The 19,131-nt window shown below is 53.6% G+C and overlaps 2 protein-coding genes across 3 annotated transcripts in view; one reads left to right on the plus strand and one right to left on the minus strand.

Moving 5' to 3' along the window:
- Positions 1–19,131, plus strand: part of LOC129086733 (GTPase IMAP family member 7-like) — a 39,008-nt gene that overhangs the window by 12,597 nt on the left and 7,280 nt on the right. The gene's annotated exons all lie outside the window — the stretch shown is intronic.
- On the minus strand, positions 12,505–17,258 carry GIMAP1 (GTPase, IMAP family member 1). Of its 2 annotated transcripts, XM_054593410.1 has the most exons (3): positions 17,144–17,258; positions 14,928–14,976; positions 12,505–13,892 (listed from the first exon to the last, which is right to left on the minus strand). In XM_054593410.1, the coding sequence occupies exons 2-3, from the start codon at positions 14,968–14,970 to the stop codon at positions 13,021–13,023; spliced, it is 915 nt and encodes a 304-aa protein (XP_054449385.1). In that variant the 5' UTR covers positions 14,971–14,976; positions 17,144–17,258; the 3' UTR covers positions 12,505–13,020. The 2 variants fall into 2 exon arrangements, with proteins under 2 accessions (XP_054449385.1, XP_054449384.1); XM_054593409.1 differs by lacking the exon at positions 17,144–17,258 and having other exon boundaries at positions 14,928–15,346.

Below are 19,131 nucleotides of genomic sequence, written 5' to 3' on the forward strand. Positions count from 1 at the left end.
TACCTTCCTACCTTCTGATTTTAAAATCATAGGAGCCCGATTGTGTTCTCATTTTATCGAACCAGGAGAAAGCAGGCCCTCTCATGCTGCTTTAGGAGCATCAAACTGTATCTTGTCTGCCTTGTTCACCGCGTGTCTCCTTCACTCACCCGCCACAGTCCCTGCATTTCCTGGGATCAGAGCCTCTTGTTTTGTAGTTCAGTTCCTGGGATTTCTCGATACTGTCTCCCAAAAGGCTTGGCCCACAAAGGGATTGCTCTGTCTGCCGTGAATATACGTCTGCCACACAGCTGCACCCTATGTCCTGTCCTGTTGGAGGTCTGGGAGAGAACGTGGTGGTTTCCAGAAGGTCAAGGTATGAGACAACCTGTGCTCAGGGGTCTCCCGTGTAAAATGTAGCTTAACGGGGGGACAGGCTTAAGGAGTTCGGAGGGTAAACTGAGGAGCATGCCCCCACCTCGCCCTGGCATCTGAGGAGGTTGCTTGCTCATCTGTCAGGTGGAGTGAGAATATTCGTCCAGCTGTGCAACGCCCTGCGTCCCCAGGAAGATGCAGCGGGCCAAGCAGCAGGCGGCGAGCCGGGAGGCCCAGACCCTGTGGGGCGCGGTGGGCTGTGCGCGCGGGGCAAGGGGTTCCCACGCCTGTTTCCCCCACTGTCAACACCCCTGGGCCCAGAACGCCACTGTTGTCGTTCCCTTTTACTGACAGGTGAGCCCAGGAGTAGGGTGACCTGGGAGAGATCAGTGGCTGTGACCCGGCCGCATTCTCTCAGACTCTCCCGGCGCTGGGCCTTGCCCGGGGTCCCCTTACCTGGCGAGGCGGTGCGGGCGCCGTGCTCGGCCGGCCCGGGAAGGTGCACGCAGGAAGCCCGCAGAGGCTGTTAAAGAGGAGCTGCTGGGAGACAGAAAGTTCCGGGACCACGCTGCAAGGAACTAAGTAGACAGGGGAGTGCTGAGCCCGCCCTGCGTCGGCGCAGACAGGAAAAGGTCCCAGATGGGCGGCGAATCGGCTGCAAAGAGGGCCAGCGAGGGCCTGTGTGCTGTTTGTCTGCTGAAGGGGACGCTTCCTGCCACAGCCTGTGCGCTGCCAGCCCCCCTCCCATTTCCCTTTTATAACTTGTCAAGATAAGCAGTGTTTGGAGGCAGTGACGCACACCCCACACCCACCCCGTGGCCAGGCTCAGAAACAGACCTGTGACACAGACGAGGGCCTGGGGGCCGCCGGCCCCCCCCCTGCAGGGGCACCTGCCCAGCCCTGCACTGCAGGGCTCTTCTCAGGGCTCTGCTTCTAGAGTGTTCCTTCTACCTAGGGACAGACAGGCACGGCTGGTCCACAGAGGGCCCGGAAGACCAGGTCCAAGGGCATGGCTTGGATGTGCTTCCCCCACTGGGTGCTGGCGGCCCCGTTTCTGCCAGCCCACAGACCAGCCCTGTGAGATTTGGGGGGACTGGAGCGATATGTGTCGGTTCATTCTGGTGGCAGCTGGAGTAGGCCTGTAGTTTCACTATTTGTCAACTGATTGCACATTGAAGGCTGGGGCAGTGAGCGGCCGACGATTCTGTTGCAAAGCGAGGTGGAGAACACAATGTGGGCTTAGGCTCCCACATCCTCTGGGTCAGTTTTAATAGTTTTAGTTGCAAATCCAGGAGGCTCTACTTGTAAGTGGGGATGCTGTTTTATCCTGACTATTAAACAAAGTGATTTATAGGATCAGATCACGTCATTTGCATAAGTGAAGTATGAGGGTCTAACCCTGAACTCAGTGGGTAAAAGTCCTGTAAGCCACGCCTAAAAGGACACTTCCCTGGGGGGAATGGTGGATTGCAGCTGTTTTATAAGAAGCCAGTGCTAGAAAATGCAGCACATGGTCTCGAGCCTGGTGCTAGGAAGCTAGCGCAGAGAGGGGGTGTGGCCAAGCCAGTGTCTCCTTACATTTCTCACAGGTTGCTGACCCCATTTTACACGCCAGGCGCTGTATTGTAAAATGGGGACAAAGGTGAAAAGGTCTGAATCAAAGTGCCTGAGAAAGGAAGTCACTAAAGAAATGCGGTTGATAACCCAGAGTCACAGGCAGCCGTGTGGGGTCGGCCAGAGGAAGGACGGGGCTGGCTGGGGCGGGGGGAGGTCGGGCAGTGCCGCACACCTGTGGGAGCGGCCGCAATGAAACGAGAGAGGCAGAGAAATGCTGTCGACCTCGAGGGAAAACTCTTAAACCTCTGCGATGATATAGGATTCAAATTATCGACAGCACATTTTGAAAATCCGATTGAGGATGTGATGACATTTAGTCCCTCTGTTTGTATTTTATATAAACACCCGCCATCATCATTATAATATTTTCGCAGTGATGACCAAACTTGAGTGTGTGGGGTGCCTTTTTAAAAGAGCCTGTAGGTTGGGTTTTTTTAAAAAAGATTTTATTTATTTATTTTTAGAGAGAAGGGAAAGGAGAGAGAGAGGGAGAGAAACATCAATGTATGATTGTCTTTCAAGTGCCCCCCAGCTGGGGACCTGTCCCACATCCCAGGCATGTGCCCTGACCAGGAATCGAACCGGTGACCCGTGACCTTTTGGTTCACAGGCTGGTGCTCAACCCATTGAACCACACCAGGCAGGGCAATCCAAACTTGCCCCTTCCTCTGAAGCCAACTGACAAACAACTGGGGGTCACATGCCATTCTTTGTGCAGTTGTCAGCCTATTATGGCAGCTGTCAGAGGAGTTTCTGCAGGCAAATGCCAAAATGTGGCCATGAAATTTTGAAACACTCAACAACTTAAAAAGACAAGTATTATGGTCATCTTTGTATTATGAAATGTACCAAAGACACATGAACTCTCCAAACCAAAAGTCCTGGTGAACTCAGTCTTGCAGCTTTTGATTACTTGGAGTTACTTTTAAATCTCATTTTGCAAAGGTGTTGTTAACAGAACTTGATCTGTGAGGCCTGTATATCTTTGTAGACCTAACACAGAGTCTTCGTCAAAGTGAGACCCAAGCAGAGCCACTTAGGAAGGTGCCGTTCCCAATGCTCTTGGGTTGAGTTAATCCAACACGACCGTGTTCCTGGGGTTATACCCTCAGCCGCTCCACCAGAAAGTGTCTTAGTTTGAAAAGTATAAAATAAAACCTATGCCATTTTCTTTTGGAACTGATCAAAATAGTTTATTTTGTCAGCAGAGTGATGTAACCGTATTCTCAAAAAATTAAGTTAACGGTATTCGAGGACATACGTGTATGTAGTATAACATGGAGAAACAGGAGCGTGAAAAAGCAGTTTATAGCTGATGGGAGACTTGGTTTGGTGACCACGCCCAGAGGGGCCAGTGTGGGAAAGGACGTTCCAATTCTGATTTTGTTACCTCTGGTCCTTAGGCAATCACTTAACTCCCAGTAGATTCTTTTCCCCTTCACATCAAAGGAAGCTAGTGATAATTATCCCTCATCCCTCACGAGATTGTTTTCATCATAAACTATTAAGAACCATGTGTCTGCCCCACGCCGGCCCTGCCCTGAGCCCCTCACGTGGTCAAAGGAACTCCTCCCAGGCTCCGAGCCCCGCGGCTGCTGAGGATGCTAAAAGCGGGAACCAACAGTGGACATTTTCCCACCCCGCTTCACAGGACCCGGCCCTTGGCAACAGGCGCTGTGGCCCTCGGGCCCCCGGCTGCAGCCCAGCCTCACCCGCCAGCCGGCCCTGAGCCTCCGTGGCCCTTAGCCCCTGGGGCCTCGAAGCAGGACACATAAGCCCAGCCCGTGTGTGGCTGCTGTGCAGGCAATGATTTCCGAAAAGTATCCTGTCACATTCAGAAATAGAAATAAGAAAATTCTTATTATTTACTGGTTTGTTTGTTTGTTTGCTTATTACTTACACAGCCTAAGGACATCATCTGGTTCTCTAATGGCGTGGCCTTGAACAGCTCCCGTGGGCTGGCCCCGCCCCTGTCACTCCTGATGGTACAGCCACCCGGGCTTCTGCTTGGTGCTCTGCAGCTTCTGCCAAAGCACCAGCCGCTGCCTCACTTCTCCAAGAGCAGAGAGGAGCGCTTTCTCTCTCTCTCTCTCTCTCTCTCTCTCTCCTGTTGTCTATATATGTATATATATTTGTCTGTATATATCCCCCAAAACCCAGACGTTGAAACCTGATGCCAAGAGGGTGGTGCCCTTGGACGGCCCCTTGAGGGAGCTCCTTGCCGTATAAAGGGCCCCGGGGCGCCGGCTCTCCCTCCTGCCCCTGGGGACCCAGCAGGAAGCTGTCCCTCTGCAGCCCCAGGAGAGCCCTCCCTGGACCCACCGTTGAGGGCGACCTGCCCCTGGGCTCCACCCTCCAGGGCGTGAAATTATGGACAAATGTCTCTTGTCCATAAGCCACCGATCCGTGGTTATCCTTTTTAGGAGCCCTAATGGATGAAGACAGTGTTGAATTTTTCAAAATATTTATTAACTGATGTTAGAGAAAGAGAGAAGGGGGGAGAAACGCCGACGTGTTGCCCCCCCTTGTTTGCGCGCCCATCGGCTGCCTCCCGGGTGGGCCCGGACAGCAGAGGGACCCGCCGGCCCCCGGGGCACAGTTGGTTAGAGCGCCGTCCTGATAGGACAGTGTCCACATTTTTAAAGGATGTTCGAAAGAAAAATGGTTGTTTTCCTTTGGCCGTGAATCCATTTTCTGCTAAGAACTACCAGCCATTCCACTGTTTCCAGAGAGGAAGGATGCACGGAGGCTAAAACGTTTCCAAGTGAGACACATTTGTTTTAAAACTGTGGCCCTATAGTCAACTTGAAAAGCGAACTTGGGGCCTTTGCAAAGTCGGTGGTGCCCAGTTTTGTGTGTCATTAAAACTCTGAAGCTGCAGGGTTCCTTTGCAGCCAAGTTTCAGTTTCCGCCCAGCAGCGCGGTCTCCTTCCCGCCAGGCCCCCTGCCCCTGCAGACCTGTGCTGTGGGGCCGCCTGGGCCTGGGCCGAGCCCCGGGAGCTGCCGGCAGAGGGGACCAGGGTGCTCAGCCACTCGCAGCTTCCCCGCCAGCCCTGTGAGCAGCCCGCCAGGCTCAGGGCTACCGGTTGCCACTGCTGGTCCTCTGAACGGAGGGAGCCTCAGACCTCAAGGCAGAGCTGACATCGGAAAAGGAAAGAGAAGAGGGGGCGGGGTGGGACAGAGAGATCCTCAGCTCTGACAAGGCCCGCGACCACCCAGAGAACAGTGGGGCGCCACAGGCGGCTTGTCGCCACGTCCTGCGTGGGGCGCCCTGGGGACTCCATGGAGCTCGGAGAGGAGGGCGTGGCTCTGCACAAGAGCTAAGGGGGGTCGTGACAGCGTCAGTCACAGCCGCAGGCCCTCTGCTCACTGCGCAGGAAGCCAGGCTTTGTTGTCTCCTTTTGCTTCTCAGTGCTGCGCGTTTGGTTCCTACCGAGACACGAAGGGCTGAGGGGGACTCAAGCAGAAATAAGTCTGAATATCGCTATAACAGGTTAAATTAGTAAGTAAAAAATTTTACTGAACATTTAAAGAATTAACGTCAATACTTCACAAACAAGTTCAAAACATAGGAGAGGAGGAATTCACAGTTCATTCCATGAGGTCAGTATCATTCAAGGATGTTACAAGAAAAGAAAACTACAGTCCAATATCCTTTAAGGATACAGACATAAAAATCCTCAACAAAATACTAGCAAATTGAATACAGCAACTGGTAAGTAGAAGTACATACCGTGAGAGGCATGTACCATACATAGGTACAGATAACTGGGATATGTAATATAACTTATTAAATTATAGCCCCATATCCGACATGTCCCAGGCTCTCCATTTAAAATCTGCCAGTCACATGTCAGCTGAGTGTCTCCTTTTCCTTGATGACTTGGTGACCTTTGGTCCACAGCAGAGCCGCACCCCTGCCTCCAGGCGCCCCCTGTCCTCTGGCCTCGGCCTTCCCTGTCCCCCCCTTCCCGGGAAGTTGTGTGTGTTCCTGCTTCGGCCTGTGGCTCTGGAAGCCCAACCTGCAGCGTTTTTACTGGGTTTTTAAACAGGAATTTATGCCCAATTGTGCGTATTCAGCATTCTCTCCCTCCCTCCTTCCTTCCTGCCTTCCTTTTCAGTTTTAGAAACCTGCACATTACAAGAATCTGCGCACAGACGTCCTCTCTCCTCTTGATCACTCTCTTCTCTTGACTCTTTTCTTTTTTCCTAAATTTTAAGGTGCTTTGTTTGTGTATAGGTGATCCTGTCCCTTAGTCAATAAAAACAACATCTCTCTTTTAGACCGTCCAGTTTTGGTTGAAAACAAAAACCACTATAATCTCCCTTCTCCCCCACGCTATATTGAAGGGCAGGAAAGATCCATTTAACAAACATTTAAACATTTCCCACCTATTTGGAATATTGGGTAAATTAGAGACGAACGTTAAGTGTGGACCAAAGGACATTCAGGGCGCTCCATCAGGTTTAAGGAGAAGATACATTTGTGCTGATTTCTAGTATCCAATTCATTTCCTATCACCATTTAAAAGACTCAATTCAAAATCTTCTAGTTGCAGGAGCAAAGCTGTCTCTTTAATTTCCTCCCACTGGCTTTTTCTAGCTGATCGCTGGCTGCTGCTTGTTATTTCAGTGGTTTCTTTGCTTTGCGTTTCCTTTGTAGGTTCTTGAGTTTTTTTCTATCTCACAGTCTCATGCTGTTGGTGGAGAAAAGGTGTTTCCTGGCGTGCTTCCTGTTTTGCAGCGTTTGGCCTCATATTTCCTTTGTTTCTCATGCCGCTGTGTGAGACTGGCTTATGGTCTTGCCCTTGAGGTTCCATGTTCTGGGCGGCTGCTCATGGTGCTTGAGGTCAGTGACTTGCTTGTCGCTTAGAGCTGGAGTCCCCAAGGTCATTCCTCGCTGGGCCCTTCCCTTCCAGCTGCTCGCTGCGTGGCCACGGTCATTGGCGATGCTGTGTCTGAGTTTCCGTGGGAACAAGCCCTCCAGAGGCAGAGCCTTGTGCCTGGGGTGACCACGTAGCTGGGTGGCTTATGCAGCAGAGACTTTGAGCTCCTCCTCATCTGGGCACCAAGCAGAGTATGAAACAAGAGGCCACCGTTCTGGAAATAACTTAGTGTTTTTTAACACTCCACACCTCCCTTTGTCTCAAGTTTAGGATCCCAGAGCAAGGAGCAAGAAGCAAGTTGTTGCCTTGACAAGAGTTTGGCTACAAGGTTGAACTCATCACAAAGGGGTCATTTGGGCAATTGCACTGTAGAATTTCCTTCATTTGTTGCCAGTAGGAGACTGTTTGTTGTCCACAGCAGGAAACTGTGGCTCTGTGACCCCTGTCCTAGCCTCTACGAACCCACCGGTAGCTCTTACATCCTGTATCCCGGCACGTCCCCTTGGCCTTGACACTTTTGTGGCTAGAGTCTCACAATGTCTACACTGAAGGGGTTCACCGCTTGGGGTGTTCTGTTCAAGGACGAGGCCTGGTTGTCACAAGGCCATTTTATTTACTTGCAGCAAGTAAAGGAGATGGGGTCTCACATCCAAAGCTCTTCTCCCCACGGGGAGGCTGTGGGGTGGCGTGGGGTTGCGTGGCCGTCCTGCTGACAGCTGCGCCTGCAAAGCCCTGCGCTTCAGCTCACCGTGTAGAAGAACGCATTTCGCCCTGGCCGGGCAGCTCAGCAGGTTAGCGTGTTGTCCTGATGGGCCCAGGTTGCGGGTTTGATTCCGGCTCAGCACACATACAAGGACTAACCAATGACTACGTAAATAAGTGAAACAACAAATCCCTCTCCAGTAATCAATTAAAAAAGAATGGAACACATTTAGGAAGAGCCTCCCAGACCTTGAGACCCTGGTCCTACCTAACGACGGCATCCACCACAGGAAGGTACACATTCCCTGCAATGAGAGGAGGTGCACCGACTTACGTGCACCTGCCTGTGGCGTGTGGTCTTTTCAGCGTCCTGGAGAGTTCAGTTTGCTAATATTCTGTTGAGGGTTTTTGAATTTATATTCATCAGGGAGATTGGCCTGCACTTTTTCTTTTTTCTTGTAGCACCCTTGTCTGGTTTTGATATCAGGGTTAGTCTGGCTTCACGAAATGAGTTTGGAAGTGTTTGTTCCTCTTCAATATTTGGAAGAGCTTGAGAAGGATAGGTATTAATTGTTCATCAAATATGTGGTTGGATTCACTCTTGAAACCATATGGTATGAGTGTTGCTTTGCTGGGAGATTCCTGCTTCAATCTCCGTCCTCACTATCGTGTGTTCAGGCTTTTTGTTTCTTTATGATTCAGTCATTGTAGGTTACATGTGTCTAGGGATTTTATCAATTTCTTCTAGTTTATCCATTTGTTGGCCCCTGATTGTTCATAGTGGTCTCTTATGGTCCTCTGTATTTTTGTGAAATGAGTTTAAGTCTTTTCTCTTTTTTAAAAATAATTGGTTGAGCTAAAGTTTTGTACCTTTTGTTTATCATTTCAAACAAAGAGCTCTTAGTTTTGTCCATCTTTTCTATTGTCTTTCGGATCTGTATTTCCTTCTTCTGCTAACTTAGGGTTTAGTTTGTTCTTTTTTTCTTCTTTTAATAGTTCGCTGATGTAAAAAGTTAAGTTGTTTATTTGATACCTTTCTTCTTTATTAGTGCAGGCCTTTGTTGTTATAACCTCCCCTCTTAGAATTCCTTCTGCTGCGTGGTGTATGTTGTTATTGTTTTTGGTCTAATTAAAAAAAAAATTCCCTTTTGACTCCTTCCTTGGCCCATTGGTTGTTCAGCAGTGTGTCGTTTAAGTTCCTTGTTTTTGTGGATTTTTCAGTTTTCCTTCTGTGAGTTATGTTAGTTTCATATTATAGTGATTAGAAGAGATACTTGGTGTTTTTTTCAGTATTTTTAAATCTGCTAAGATTTGTTTTACATACATCCCGTTACAGACATCGGACCACAGGCTGTTCAGGGCTGACCCAGAAGACGGGTCAGGTGTGCAGAACACTGAGAGGGGGACAGCGGGCACCCCCGTGAAGGACCAAGACCAAAAATAAGAAGTCAGTGGAGACACAGAAAAGATTCTCTTTATCACTTAAAAATTTCTGCAAAAGGCACCAGGCTCTTAAAAGCAAAATAAAAACACTATATGGTTGACTTTCTACTTTACATAAATGTAAACGGTATGACCACAGTCATGCATAAATTGGGAGGGAGGAAGTGATAGTAAGGTGTTGTCGAGATCTTATTCGTGCTGTGAAATAATATTCACTGGAGAAAGAATATAAGTTAAAGGCGCATATTGTCAATCACGGAGCAACCACTAAGAAAATAACATGAGATACAGCTAATAAAGCAATAGTTGAAATAAAATGAAATTTTAAAAGGTCACCCAGAAAGGCCGAAGAAAATGACAAATGGGACAGACAGAAACAAGTCACAAGACAGTGAGTTAAAACACAACCCTCTCAATAACATTAGATGTAAATGATCTCAATGCTTCAGTTATGAGACAGTCCGGTTGGATTTAAAAAGCAGGCCCAACTGTGTGCCGTGTGAAAAGCCCACTCCCTAGATAGAGACACAGAAGGTTGCAGGGGAGGAATCCAAAGAGATACGCCATCCGAAAGGGAAACCTCGCCCAGGTCACGCACACACCACCTGCCGTGGCTCTATGAACGTCAGATAAAGTGGACGCTAAATGGTACCATCTTTACACCCGGGTTATAGAAGGACCTTTCATAACAACAAATAGGCTAATGCATCCACAAGGCAATACTACTGGCTGTACCTCAGAAGTCACTGAGCTTCAGAAAACCACAGAACCTCAAAACCCAAGAAGGAAACGCCGACATGAACAAATGGAGAAAGAGATGAATCCGCATGTATAGCTGGAGATTCCACATCCCATTTCCAATACTGGGTATTGTTTTCTTGTTTTCCTAAACTGAGCACAGACAAGGGAAGAGAAACTGGGTTTCCTAATTCAAGCTTCTCCCCAGACACCTCTGGCCTTTGGTTTCACTTCCACACGTCCCAACTGTCTTATAACTCGAGAGGCCGCGGGAGGGGCAGAGTGAACTGAAGGCTCAGAGGTGGGTTGGAACCCGGGCTGTGGGTGCATCGTCTGTGCTCCCTCGGCCTCTAGGGGCTCCTTTGTGGGGAAGAGATGGTGGCCTGCCTGCTGTTCTGAAGGAAGCCGGGTCCCTGAGTCGCCCGACGTGGGAGGAGGAGGCTGTCCACTGAGCTGCAGGGGCCCAATCAGGGGTGGGTGCGGCCAGTGTTGGGTGAGGCGGACTCCCAGCACAGCCGGGCAGGTACCCGCCCCGACAAGACTCTGTTCTCTGACTTTTCACAAAGAGGCCAAATCGCACCAGGGGTAGCTGATCGCGCCCGGGGGTGAACGTGCCGACAGCAGCGTGCAGGGCTGGCCAAGGGAGAGCAGAGACTGCCGCGGTCCCCACATGAGCAAGGCCATCTGTCCTCTAAGAGTGAAAGGAGTGAGGGGTGTTGGGCCAGGGGACCTACATGTGGTGGGGGACATTTTCTCCTCTTCTCCTCAACAGAGAGACTGGTTTCACCAATGAGTAGAATGAAAGGGAGACTGTCCCTTTGCCCCTTACTGTTCCTTCAGTGACAGTGCCATGAGTGCCTTCCAGGCCCAGGAAAGTCCCTTTTCAGACTTAGGCTTTGACCTTGAAGGGCCGTCCACAGGCCTTTCTCCGGTTGCGAGGACGGTGCAGGGAGTCCCGGCTCTGCCGGCCGCGGACGGGCAGTGGAGGAGCGGCACCTGCTGTTTTCCATTCCTGAGCTCGCGCTACACGCCGCTGTGGCCCGAGGGCGGGTTCCTCTCCATTTCAGTTCTTTTAAATTGGGTAAGATTTGTGTTAAAGCTCAGAACGGGGCCTAGCGTGGCATATGGTCCATGTGCACCTGAAAATACGTGTCTTCTGTAAATTTCAACTTCTACAAATGTCCATTAGCCCCGTTGATGGGAGGTGTCAGGGGCGGCCTTCCCGGTCCCGGGTCATTTTCTCTGTAGCTCTTCCCTTGGTGGCTGGGGGAGTCGGGGGGGGGGGGGGAGTCTCTAACCATGGTCTGGAATTGCCTAATGCTCCTTTCGCTCGTCAGCTTCTGCGCGGAGGTTTTGCCTCTCTGTTGTTGGAGAAGACATGTAGGATTGCTTTGTCTTCCGGGTGGAGTGACCTTTTTATCACTCGACAATGTTCCTTTCTGCTTCTGGTAGTTTCCTTTGTTCTGAAGTCTGATTTATTTGCTACGAGTATAGCCATTCCTTCTTCCTTTTGCATGATTAATAGTTGCACCATTTACCTTCTCCACCCTTTAATGTTGAGCCTGTTTCTGCCATGATATTTGAAAGGATGTTTCTCTGAGCAGCTTATGGTTGGGTCGTGTGTTTGATCTGCCCGCCAATCCCTGTCCTCTCCCTGGGCACAGACAGCAAACCCACGCCCCTCCCTGAGGGGTCCTGGCTGCAGCTGCGATGGGCGTGTCTGCTCCTGGGGCCCCCGGGGCTCCTCCCCGCACTCCCAGCGGCTCAGCTGCTGTCCCTGGGGATCTCTGGGCTCCATCCCTCTGACCTTAGGCCAAGAATCAAACGTCACATTGCTCGCACCGGACTCTGCTTTTCTTTCTTTCTCATTTGTTTCCCGGTGGCCTCCTCCTCTCTCAGCAACGTGACAATGGCAGACTTTTCCTGTTCGGTCCTTGCAAAAGGGTATTGAAAAGTGGACAAGACCAAAACCAAGACTGCGCCTCAGGGCCCCACGGGGACCTGCGCGCAAGCCTGGGTGCAAAGGGACCTTGACAGCGGAAGTGCCGCGTGTCGGCCTCGGCGCTGGGTCCCCGGTTCGTGTCCGCAGTGGGTCCAGGCGGGGCTGCGGGCCTCTCGCGCCCCTACCTGCTCCGCCGTGGCCGGTTATCCCCCGCTTTGGCGTGACTCTTCAGTGACCCGAGGGCATCAGTGACCTGGGACTCTGTCTGCGAAGGCACCGGCCCAGGGAGCTGTGGGTGCCCGGCAGGACCGGGGGAGCCTGGGTTTGGTGTGGTGGGGAGTCTCCGGGGACAGAGGGGCGGCGCGGGCGCAGAGGTGAGCGGGGCCGACCCGGCCCACCCACCGGGGCCCGGAGCTGAGCTGCCGGACCCGCCTGGGGCAGCGGAGCTGGCGCTTCGCCCGCCAGTGCGTCCCCAGTGCTTGGCCCACTGAGGCCTGTCCGCCCTTAATCATGAGATTGAATTAGAAGTTTCCAGACCTCTTAATTTTTTAGGCTTTACCCCCGAGTTGAAAAGCACACCCTCCCCCGTGAGCGTGCCAGCCAGTGAGCAAGGGCCGCGTGGAAGTGGATTTTCATAGGGTCTCAGTGGCTCCTAATGACTCGCGTCTCTAGTTTTAGTTTCCTTGGCCTTGTAGAAGCCTCTGCATTCGAGCTGCTAAGGGGACTCAGGGGTGACACAGGGGGTCGTCCCTGCTGCAACAGAGGGACAGTTCTCCAGTGTGTTCTCTTCCTGTGGGTGCACCCCCCAGTGCATGTGTGTGCACACGCGTGTCACTGCACTTGGGCACGTGTGTGGTTTTGCAGGTGGGGCCGGGGCTGACAGAGTAGTGTCCTCGTTCAATGCGGGGATCAGGCAGGGGAACCGACAGCTACAGAGGCTGACTTCCGACAACACAGTGTGAGCGCCCAGTGCATTTATTCATTCAGGGCCTGGTCAATGGGAACAAACGGGCGTGGACTGAGGCTCTGTGTTGGTTCCCGCCCGTGGCCCCGTGGGCAGATGGGGGCTCATTCCCTGACAGGGGACAGGAGCCTGAGGTCAGTAGAAGGCAGGCAAAAGGCGCGACAGTTATGTGGCTTAAGTAAGAAAGGAGCTCAGAGAGGGCCAGGTCACATGGGCAGGTTTGGGGGTGGAGTAGATGGGACCTGGTAGGACCTTGTCGTTGGTAGATCAGGGCCAGGTGAGGGTCCCAAGGAAAGCCTGTGGACCCTGAAGGGACAGACACCAGGAATGAGCGTGATGCTCAGCTGACAGGTCAAAGTCACGGTTACAGTCTGTCACTGAGGACCGACCTGGGCCTCAGGCTTGTGTCTGGCGAACCAGAGCAGCCAGAATATGGCCAGGACACCCAGCAGCCCCACCGCGCCTTTCTTCCACCGCGGCACCACCCAAGCGCACAGCCGGACCCGCAGCCCGCGCCGCCGCCAGCTCTGGGCGCGGACCGCCAGTTCCTGGGCCACCCTGCGCCTCTGCTCCAGCGGGTCAGCGCCGGCCAGCGCCTGCGCCTGCGCCAGGGCGTAAACGTCGTTGGTGAACGGGGCGCCGGAGTGGTCGCTCACCAGGCGCTCCACCATCTGCAGCAGCTCCTGCACCTGGGCTTCCTGCTCCGCGCCCACTGCCCGGTTGTTGAAGGCGCACACGCGGCCCCCGCACTCGGCCACCAGCCGGCGCAGCGCGCGGTTGTCCGTGTCGCGCACGTACTCCTGCAGCGAGCCGCCCGCCAGGTCCTCCTTGCGCGTGAACAGAACCACGGTGTGCGCCAACACGCGATCCCCGAAGAGGTCCTTGAGGGCGCTCAGGGCGTCCTGGTCCTGTGCCGTGAAGCGGCCCAGCTGAGTCACCAGGACCACCGCGTGGGGCCCGGGTGCCGACAGCAGGTAGCAGCGTGTCTGCTCCTCACACCCTGGGTCTGTCTCGGCGACCTGGGGGCTGAAAAGGTCCGGGGTGTCCATGACTTCCACGAGCCACTGACCCCACGTGCAGCTCCCCACCTCGCAGGTTCTGGTCACCGAGGTGGCTGCCAGCCTGGAGAGGAAGCGTCTCTCGCCCAGGATGCTGTTCCCAGTGGCGCTCTTGCCTGTCCCTGTCCTCCCGGCCAGGATCAGCCTCAGCCGGCGCTCCTGCAGGACCTGCGTGGCGTCCTTGGAACCTGGAGGACAGGGGTCTGTGAGCTTCCAAACCCATAAGCACCTAAGTACCTTGGTTACCTGCCCCCACCCACCACCCCCGAGGCCTTTAACCAAAGGAGAACCACCATGTTTCAACTCTGCTTTTCCAGGCAAACCGTTATTGGGGTCGTTGGTCAGAGCCGTTTGACCCTGGGGGACCTTCACCATCTGCCCTGTCATCTCAGGTTCTCCGTGTGCCCCTGCAGATGCTCAGCCCCGGGGTGGGCATTTCTCTCGAGGACGCCCCTTTACAGTCCAGGCTCCGCCTCGCCTGCTCTATCCTTGGTGGTCCCCACCGAGCACAGCCGTCCCCGTTGGGCAGCTTCAGCGGCCTCTGCCCTTCTCCTCCCAGATGCCACCCAGGGAAGAAGGGCAGGAGGGGGCAGTGGCCTGGGCGTGACGGGCTGTGTGGGGTCCCAGACACCTCGGGATTGACTCACAGTCCCGCCATAAGCCAGCGGTGCCACCCGGGAAGTTCCCTCATCTAGGTGCTAATTAAACCTTAGAGCAAAACGGGGAGTAATAGCGTGGTGTCGTTTCCTCCTGGGGGTGTTGGGAGGATGAGATCAGATCCCTTCTTTCCTTCCTTCTTCCTTCTCTCGCTCCTCCTCCCTGCTCCTCCCGCCCCTCCCTCTGAAACCTGCTGCCTACCAGTAAGACACCTGTTCCCCCCCCTCCCCTGCATCCTGGGTCTCTAAGGCTCTTACCTGATGAATCCCCCTCTGGTGCCCGAGCTGATGCCCTCTGCACCCTCCTCCGTGGAGGTCAGAGTGGGCTGAGTGTCCTCATCTCACACTTTGGCCACGGAGGCGCCGGCCAGTCTAAGAGGTTAGTGCCCCCAGCTGGGCAGGGGCAGAGCCGCAGCCGCTGCGCACGCCTCAGGCCTCCTGCTGTTTGGCCCCGACACCTCGGGGAGCCCTTTGGGGCCTGACTGCTCGGTCTGGAGCTCGCCCATTTACCTCATCTCCCAGAGCTCACCCCTGGGGGCGAGTTCGCAGTGCGAGACACGCTCTTACCGTAGGCGCTTTCCTCGTCTCTTGCCTTCCTCCGGCCTCCCATGCTCCGCTGAAAGAGTCCCAAACACAGTTGGTTCATCACATAGGTGTAACTACCTCCAAAGAGCTGGGGACAGCACCGTGACACAGTCTTGGGTCCCGCGTCCCCTGAACAACGGAGCTGAGGGACGAACTCCGGAAGGGCCCGGGCAGGGGCGGGGTGGTGCTGGGACAGGGTCTGCTGAGCTCGGTTGGTCTTTTCAGGGCCGTCAGATGCCACGGCCGAGGGGAGACGGGGACGGTGACTCAGGTCAGGGACAGAGCTTCAGGTGCCCTTTTCTCCCAGGTAGTTCTGCGTCGGGGACCAAAGCTGTGGCTACTACGTTTTCCCAGGAGGCTTTGGGAAACTGAGAACCCAAACAATGGCTCCGGGAGGGAAGCCCTTAGAGCGGTGGGCGCGGGAGAGAAACCGGAAGAGAACTGGATTTGGGGTTTGGGAAACTGGAGAAGATATGTAGGTCACGGGCGACCTGGAGAGCCTGTGACTCCGCGCTCCGGACTCAAATCCTAGTCCTGTCTACGTGTTTCTCCTGGGATCTGTGTCCAGGAGAGCCAGGGCCACGCCCATCCGGCTCCTGGTGCCTCGCCTCCCAGGCTGAGGCTCCTCCCAATCACATGGTTGCAGCCAATCAGGCAACATTTAATAGGATCGGCCCTTCTACGATCACGGAAACCGGAGCACAGCGCACTGTGTGACCTCAGTGTCCTCTCCAGCCTCGTGACCAGGACCCCGTCACTGGGCTGCCCCCAGAGAGCAGATTCCAGGCCTTTCCAGCCGCCTGTGCCCTCACCACTGTGACCGTCCAGCCCTCCGCCCGCCCCCCCCTTCCCCAACGCTGTCTGAGTCCTGTCCATCGTCCACTTCTAATTCCACCTGGTTACCGCAGGGACTGCGTTCTCTCCTGGTGGCACCTGCTAAGGAAAGGCCAAGGGGGATGTGGGCCGAATACCTCGTCTCTGGCCAAAGCACTTCGAGGACAGGCTGGCCTGGCCCTCAGCCCAAAGGCGATGGCGTTCCTGCAGGAACCCGCCCCCTCCCCCGCCCAGGCCACTCTAACATTCACACCCCCGCCTCCCGGCTGCCTGGAGGATCCACACACTCCCGTGGGTGTCAACAGACCAGAGTGGGAGAAAGAGCCACAGATTCAGAGCAAAGACCAGGAATTTAGTGGCAGCAAAGCGTCCTGGTCCAAGATGGAGGTGGGAAGGCCCAGGGAAGTCCCAGGACCGAGGGCAGGCCCTTCAGAGCTTCCCGCAGCGTCTGCGGTGGGATTCAGAAAGTTCTCTGCGGTCCCAGGGAGCTGACACCTGGGTCACAGAACACACGCTGTCCTTGAAGGGTGGACAGCACCCAGGGTCCTGTGTCTGAAACCCCCAGGGCAGGTTTCTTCACCTCGCCCAGGGCTCCCTGAACCCCCTGGCTCTGGGCGCTATCCAGGGGATTCTGGGAGAGGCAACTTCTCAGCGGTGCCGGGGCGCAGACCCGCACTTTCAGAACAGCAGCAGCCCCGCTCCCCGCTGCGGGTGCTTCCCAGGCGCTCAGCCTGAGGCCCGAGTCTCTGGACCAGTCCCCCTGGTTCAGCCCCTCGTCCTGCTGGCAGTGGGGGCGGCGCTCAGCGGCTCCGCGCCCACATAGCCTGGCAGCTCCGGCTGGGGAGCAAGTGTCTAAGGGCAGAGGTGGGTCAAGGGGCGAAGACCGTGGTCATGACGTTGGCCTCCTCCTGCAAGACCCTGTGTGGACAACTCGGAGGAGAGCGGGCTGTGTTAGGTGGTTCAGCCCAGGTTCCCACAGAATTGTCACTTTGTCCCTTGTTCTGAGGTCAGACTGGCTTCCATGTGCTCAGAAGCCTGTCTGCTTGTGTGACTATGCAGGTGGGGAGAGAGCCTGCGCCTTCTAAGGGAGCCTCGGTCCCTGCAGGAGAGCCAGCCACCCCTCCCTCCTTGTTTGGGGGCCCTTGGGAGAGCGCCGGTCCCTGGGCCTGGGGGCCGGCGGAGCTGCTGCTGGGAGCCTGCCCTGTGTGGGACTCGGGGGTCCTGAGTCTCTCCTTCTAGGCCCCGCGCCCCTTCCCGCTGCCCCCTGGCCCTCAGGCGCTCACTCAGCGAGCCCCCTGCCCCCGCTGAGACCTTCCCCACCCTCACAGCCCCGCCCCTGCGGCTGCCTCCCCGGCTGGGCTCACCTTTCCTGCAGAGGAGGCTGCAGGCTGTGACTGGGCCCCAGAAGCCCCTGACCGACTGCTGTCCTCAGGTTGTGAGCGCGCAGCAGGCTCTTCCTCCTCTTCGGAGGGAGGAGAGTGTCCTGCCTCTCAGCCTCAGAGGGCAGGAAGCCCTGGGAGGGGGGGCAGAGGTGACAACTTAAAGAGACAGGAGCACTCCCTACTGAGGGAGTGAGTGGGGACGTGAAGTTTTCTACTGGAAACTTCATTCTCATTTTTGAACAGTGACTTTAGGGCCTGACTGCCCTCGTCAGACCCTCCCGCACAGAGTACAGAGTGGACGGACGAGAGCAGGCCTCTGGGTGTTCCCCCCCGATCTTAGCGGGGGGAGGCTTCAGTCTGTCCTCGCCCAGTGCAGCGCCAGCGGTGGCGTTTCTACAGGTGCCTTTCGCAGGTTGTGGAAGCTCCTGTCTCTTCCTAGAGGGTTGAGTGTTTGTTTGTTTTTTTGAAAGGGTGTTCAGTGCTGTCGAGTGCTTCTTCTAAATCTACTGAGATTGTCCTGTGTTTTTTCTTCTTCATTCTGTTGTTTTGATTTACTGCACTAATTGATTTCTGGATGTGAAGCCAGTTTTGCACTCCTGGGATAGATTTCCCTTAGTCGCAGGGTATATGCCTTTTTGAATAGCACTGGATTAGTTTTTTAGTATTTTGTTGAAGGTTTTTCTGTCCATATGCATAGCAGATACATTTCTGTAGTTATATATCATCAGGGAACCCATCTGGGCCTGGGTTTTTCCTGATAGGTAATAATTTTTATTAGTAATTTAACCTTTGTATGTATTATAGGTCTATTTCGATGTTCTATTTTTTTTTCTTGAGTCAATTTTAGTTTATGAATTTTTCGATTTCATCTATGCTTTCTAATTTGGGGGGGGCATAAAATTGTTTGCGACGTGTCCTTATAATTGTTATATTTTGATAAACTCAGTAACACTGTCCCCACTTTTATTCCTGATTTAGTAATTCTCTATGTTTTTAGCTAAAACGGTCTAAAGATTTGTCAAATGTTGATATTTCCGAAGAACCTAGCTTTAGTTTTGTTGGTTTTCTGTAGTGTTTTTCTATTCTCTAGTTCATTAATTTCCACTCCAGTCTTTATTATGTTTTTCTTGTGATTCCTTAGGTATACGTTGCTGCCTCAATCACTACTTAAAGCAGAATAGTAGGGTATTGGTTCGAGCTCATTATTGTCTATTCAGTGTAGCTACATGCATGTTTCCACCTATGCATTTTCCTCTAAGTGTTGTTTTAGGTACTCCTCATAGATTTTGTTATGTTGCTTTTTCATTTTCATTCATCTCAAATATTTATAATTTCCTTTCTGATATCTTTTTGGCACATAACGTGCTGTCAATAAAGAGTAAATGAAAAGTCTGTTTCATCTGGCTTTTTGTTCCTGTTGGTTCAGACTTTGATTGTTCTATTTGCCTGAACTTTTGCATTCAGCCTTAATCCGGTTTCACGCGCTAGCCCTCTGGCCAGCCCCCGGGAACAAACCAACACCAGGGTACGAGGTCCTGGTAACAAGGCCACGGGTCAATGTCAAAGCTTATGTTTTCATTGAAGTCCTACTCACAATGTGCTCTGACTTTATCTTACATCATAGCCACTGAGACTGGAGTGAGGAGCAGGCCGGAGGGATGAGAACCGCTACCCGCCTGCCCCTGTTGGAAGGCGCCACGCTCTCTGGGGTCCCAGGGCAGAGGGGTGGCGTCCGCTGGGCCTCCGCATCCGCCCAGAATGGAATCTCCTTCGAGGGGAGCTGAAGGTGTGTTGGGGAAGGAGAAAGTCATGGCTCAACTACTATGCACATTCTCACCCCTCTTACTAAGATTCAGCAGAGTTAAAAAAATTAACGTTTCTGCACTTGCTATATGGCCTTAGGACAACTTTTAGAGACTTTAATGGAACGACATTCACCAGTGACCACTGTCCCACCAGCAAGGAGTCCG

This window comes from Pteronotus mesoamericanus, unplaced genomic scaffold (assembly GCF_021234165.1).
Source record: "Pteronotus mesoamericanus isolate MK-2021 breed Mesoamerican mustached bat unplaced genomic scaffold, CSHL_Meso_final scaffold_409, whole genome shotgun sequence".
NCBI lineage: Eukaryota > Metazoa > Chordata > Mammalia > Chiroptera > Mormoopidae > Pteronotus > Pteronotus mesoamericanus.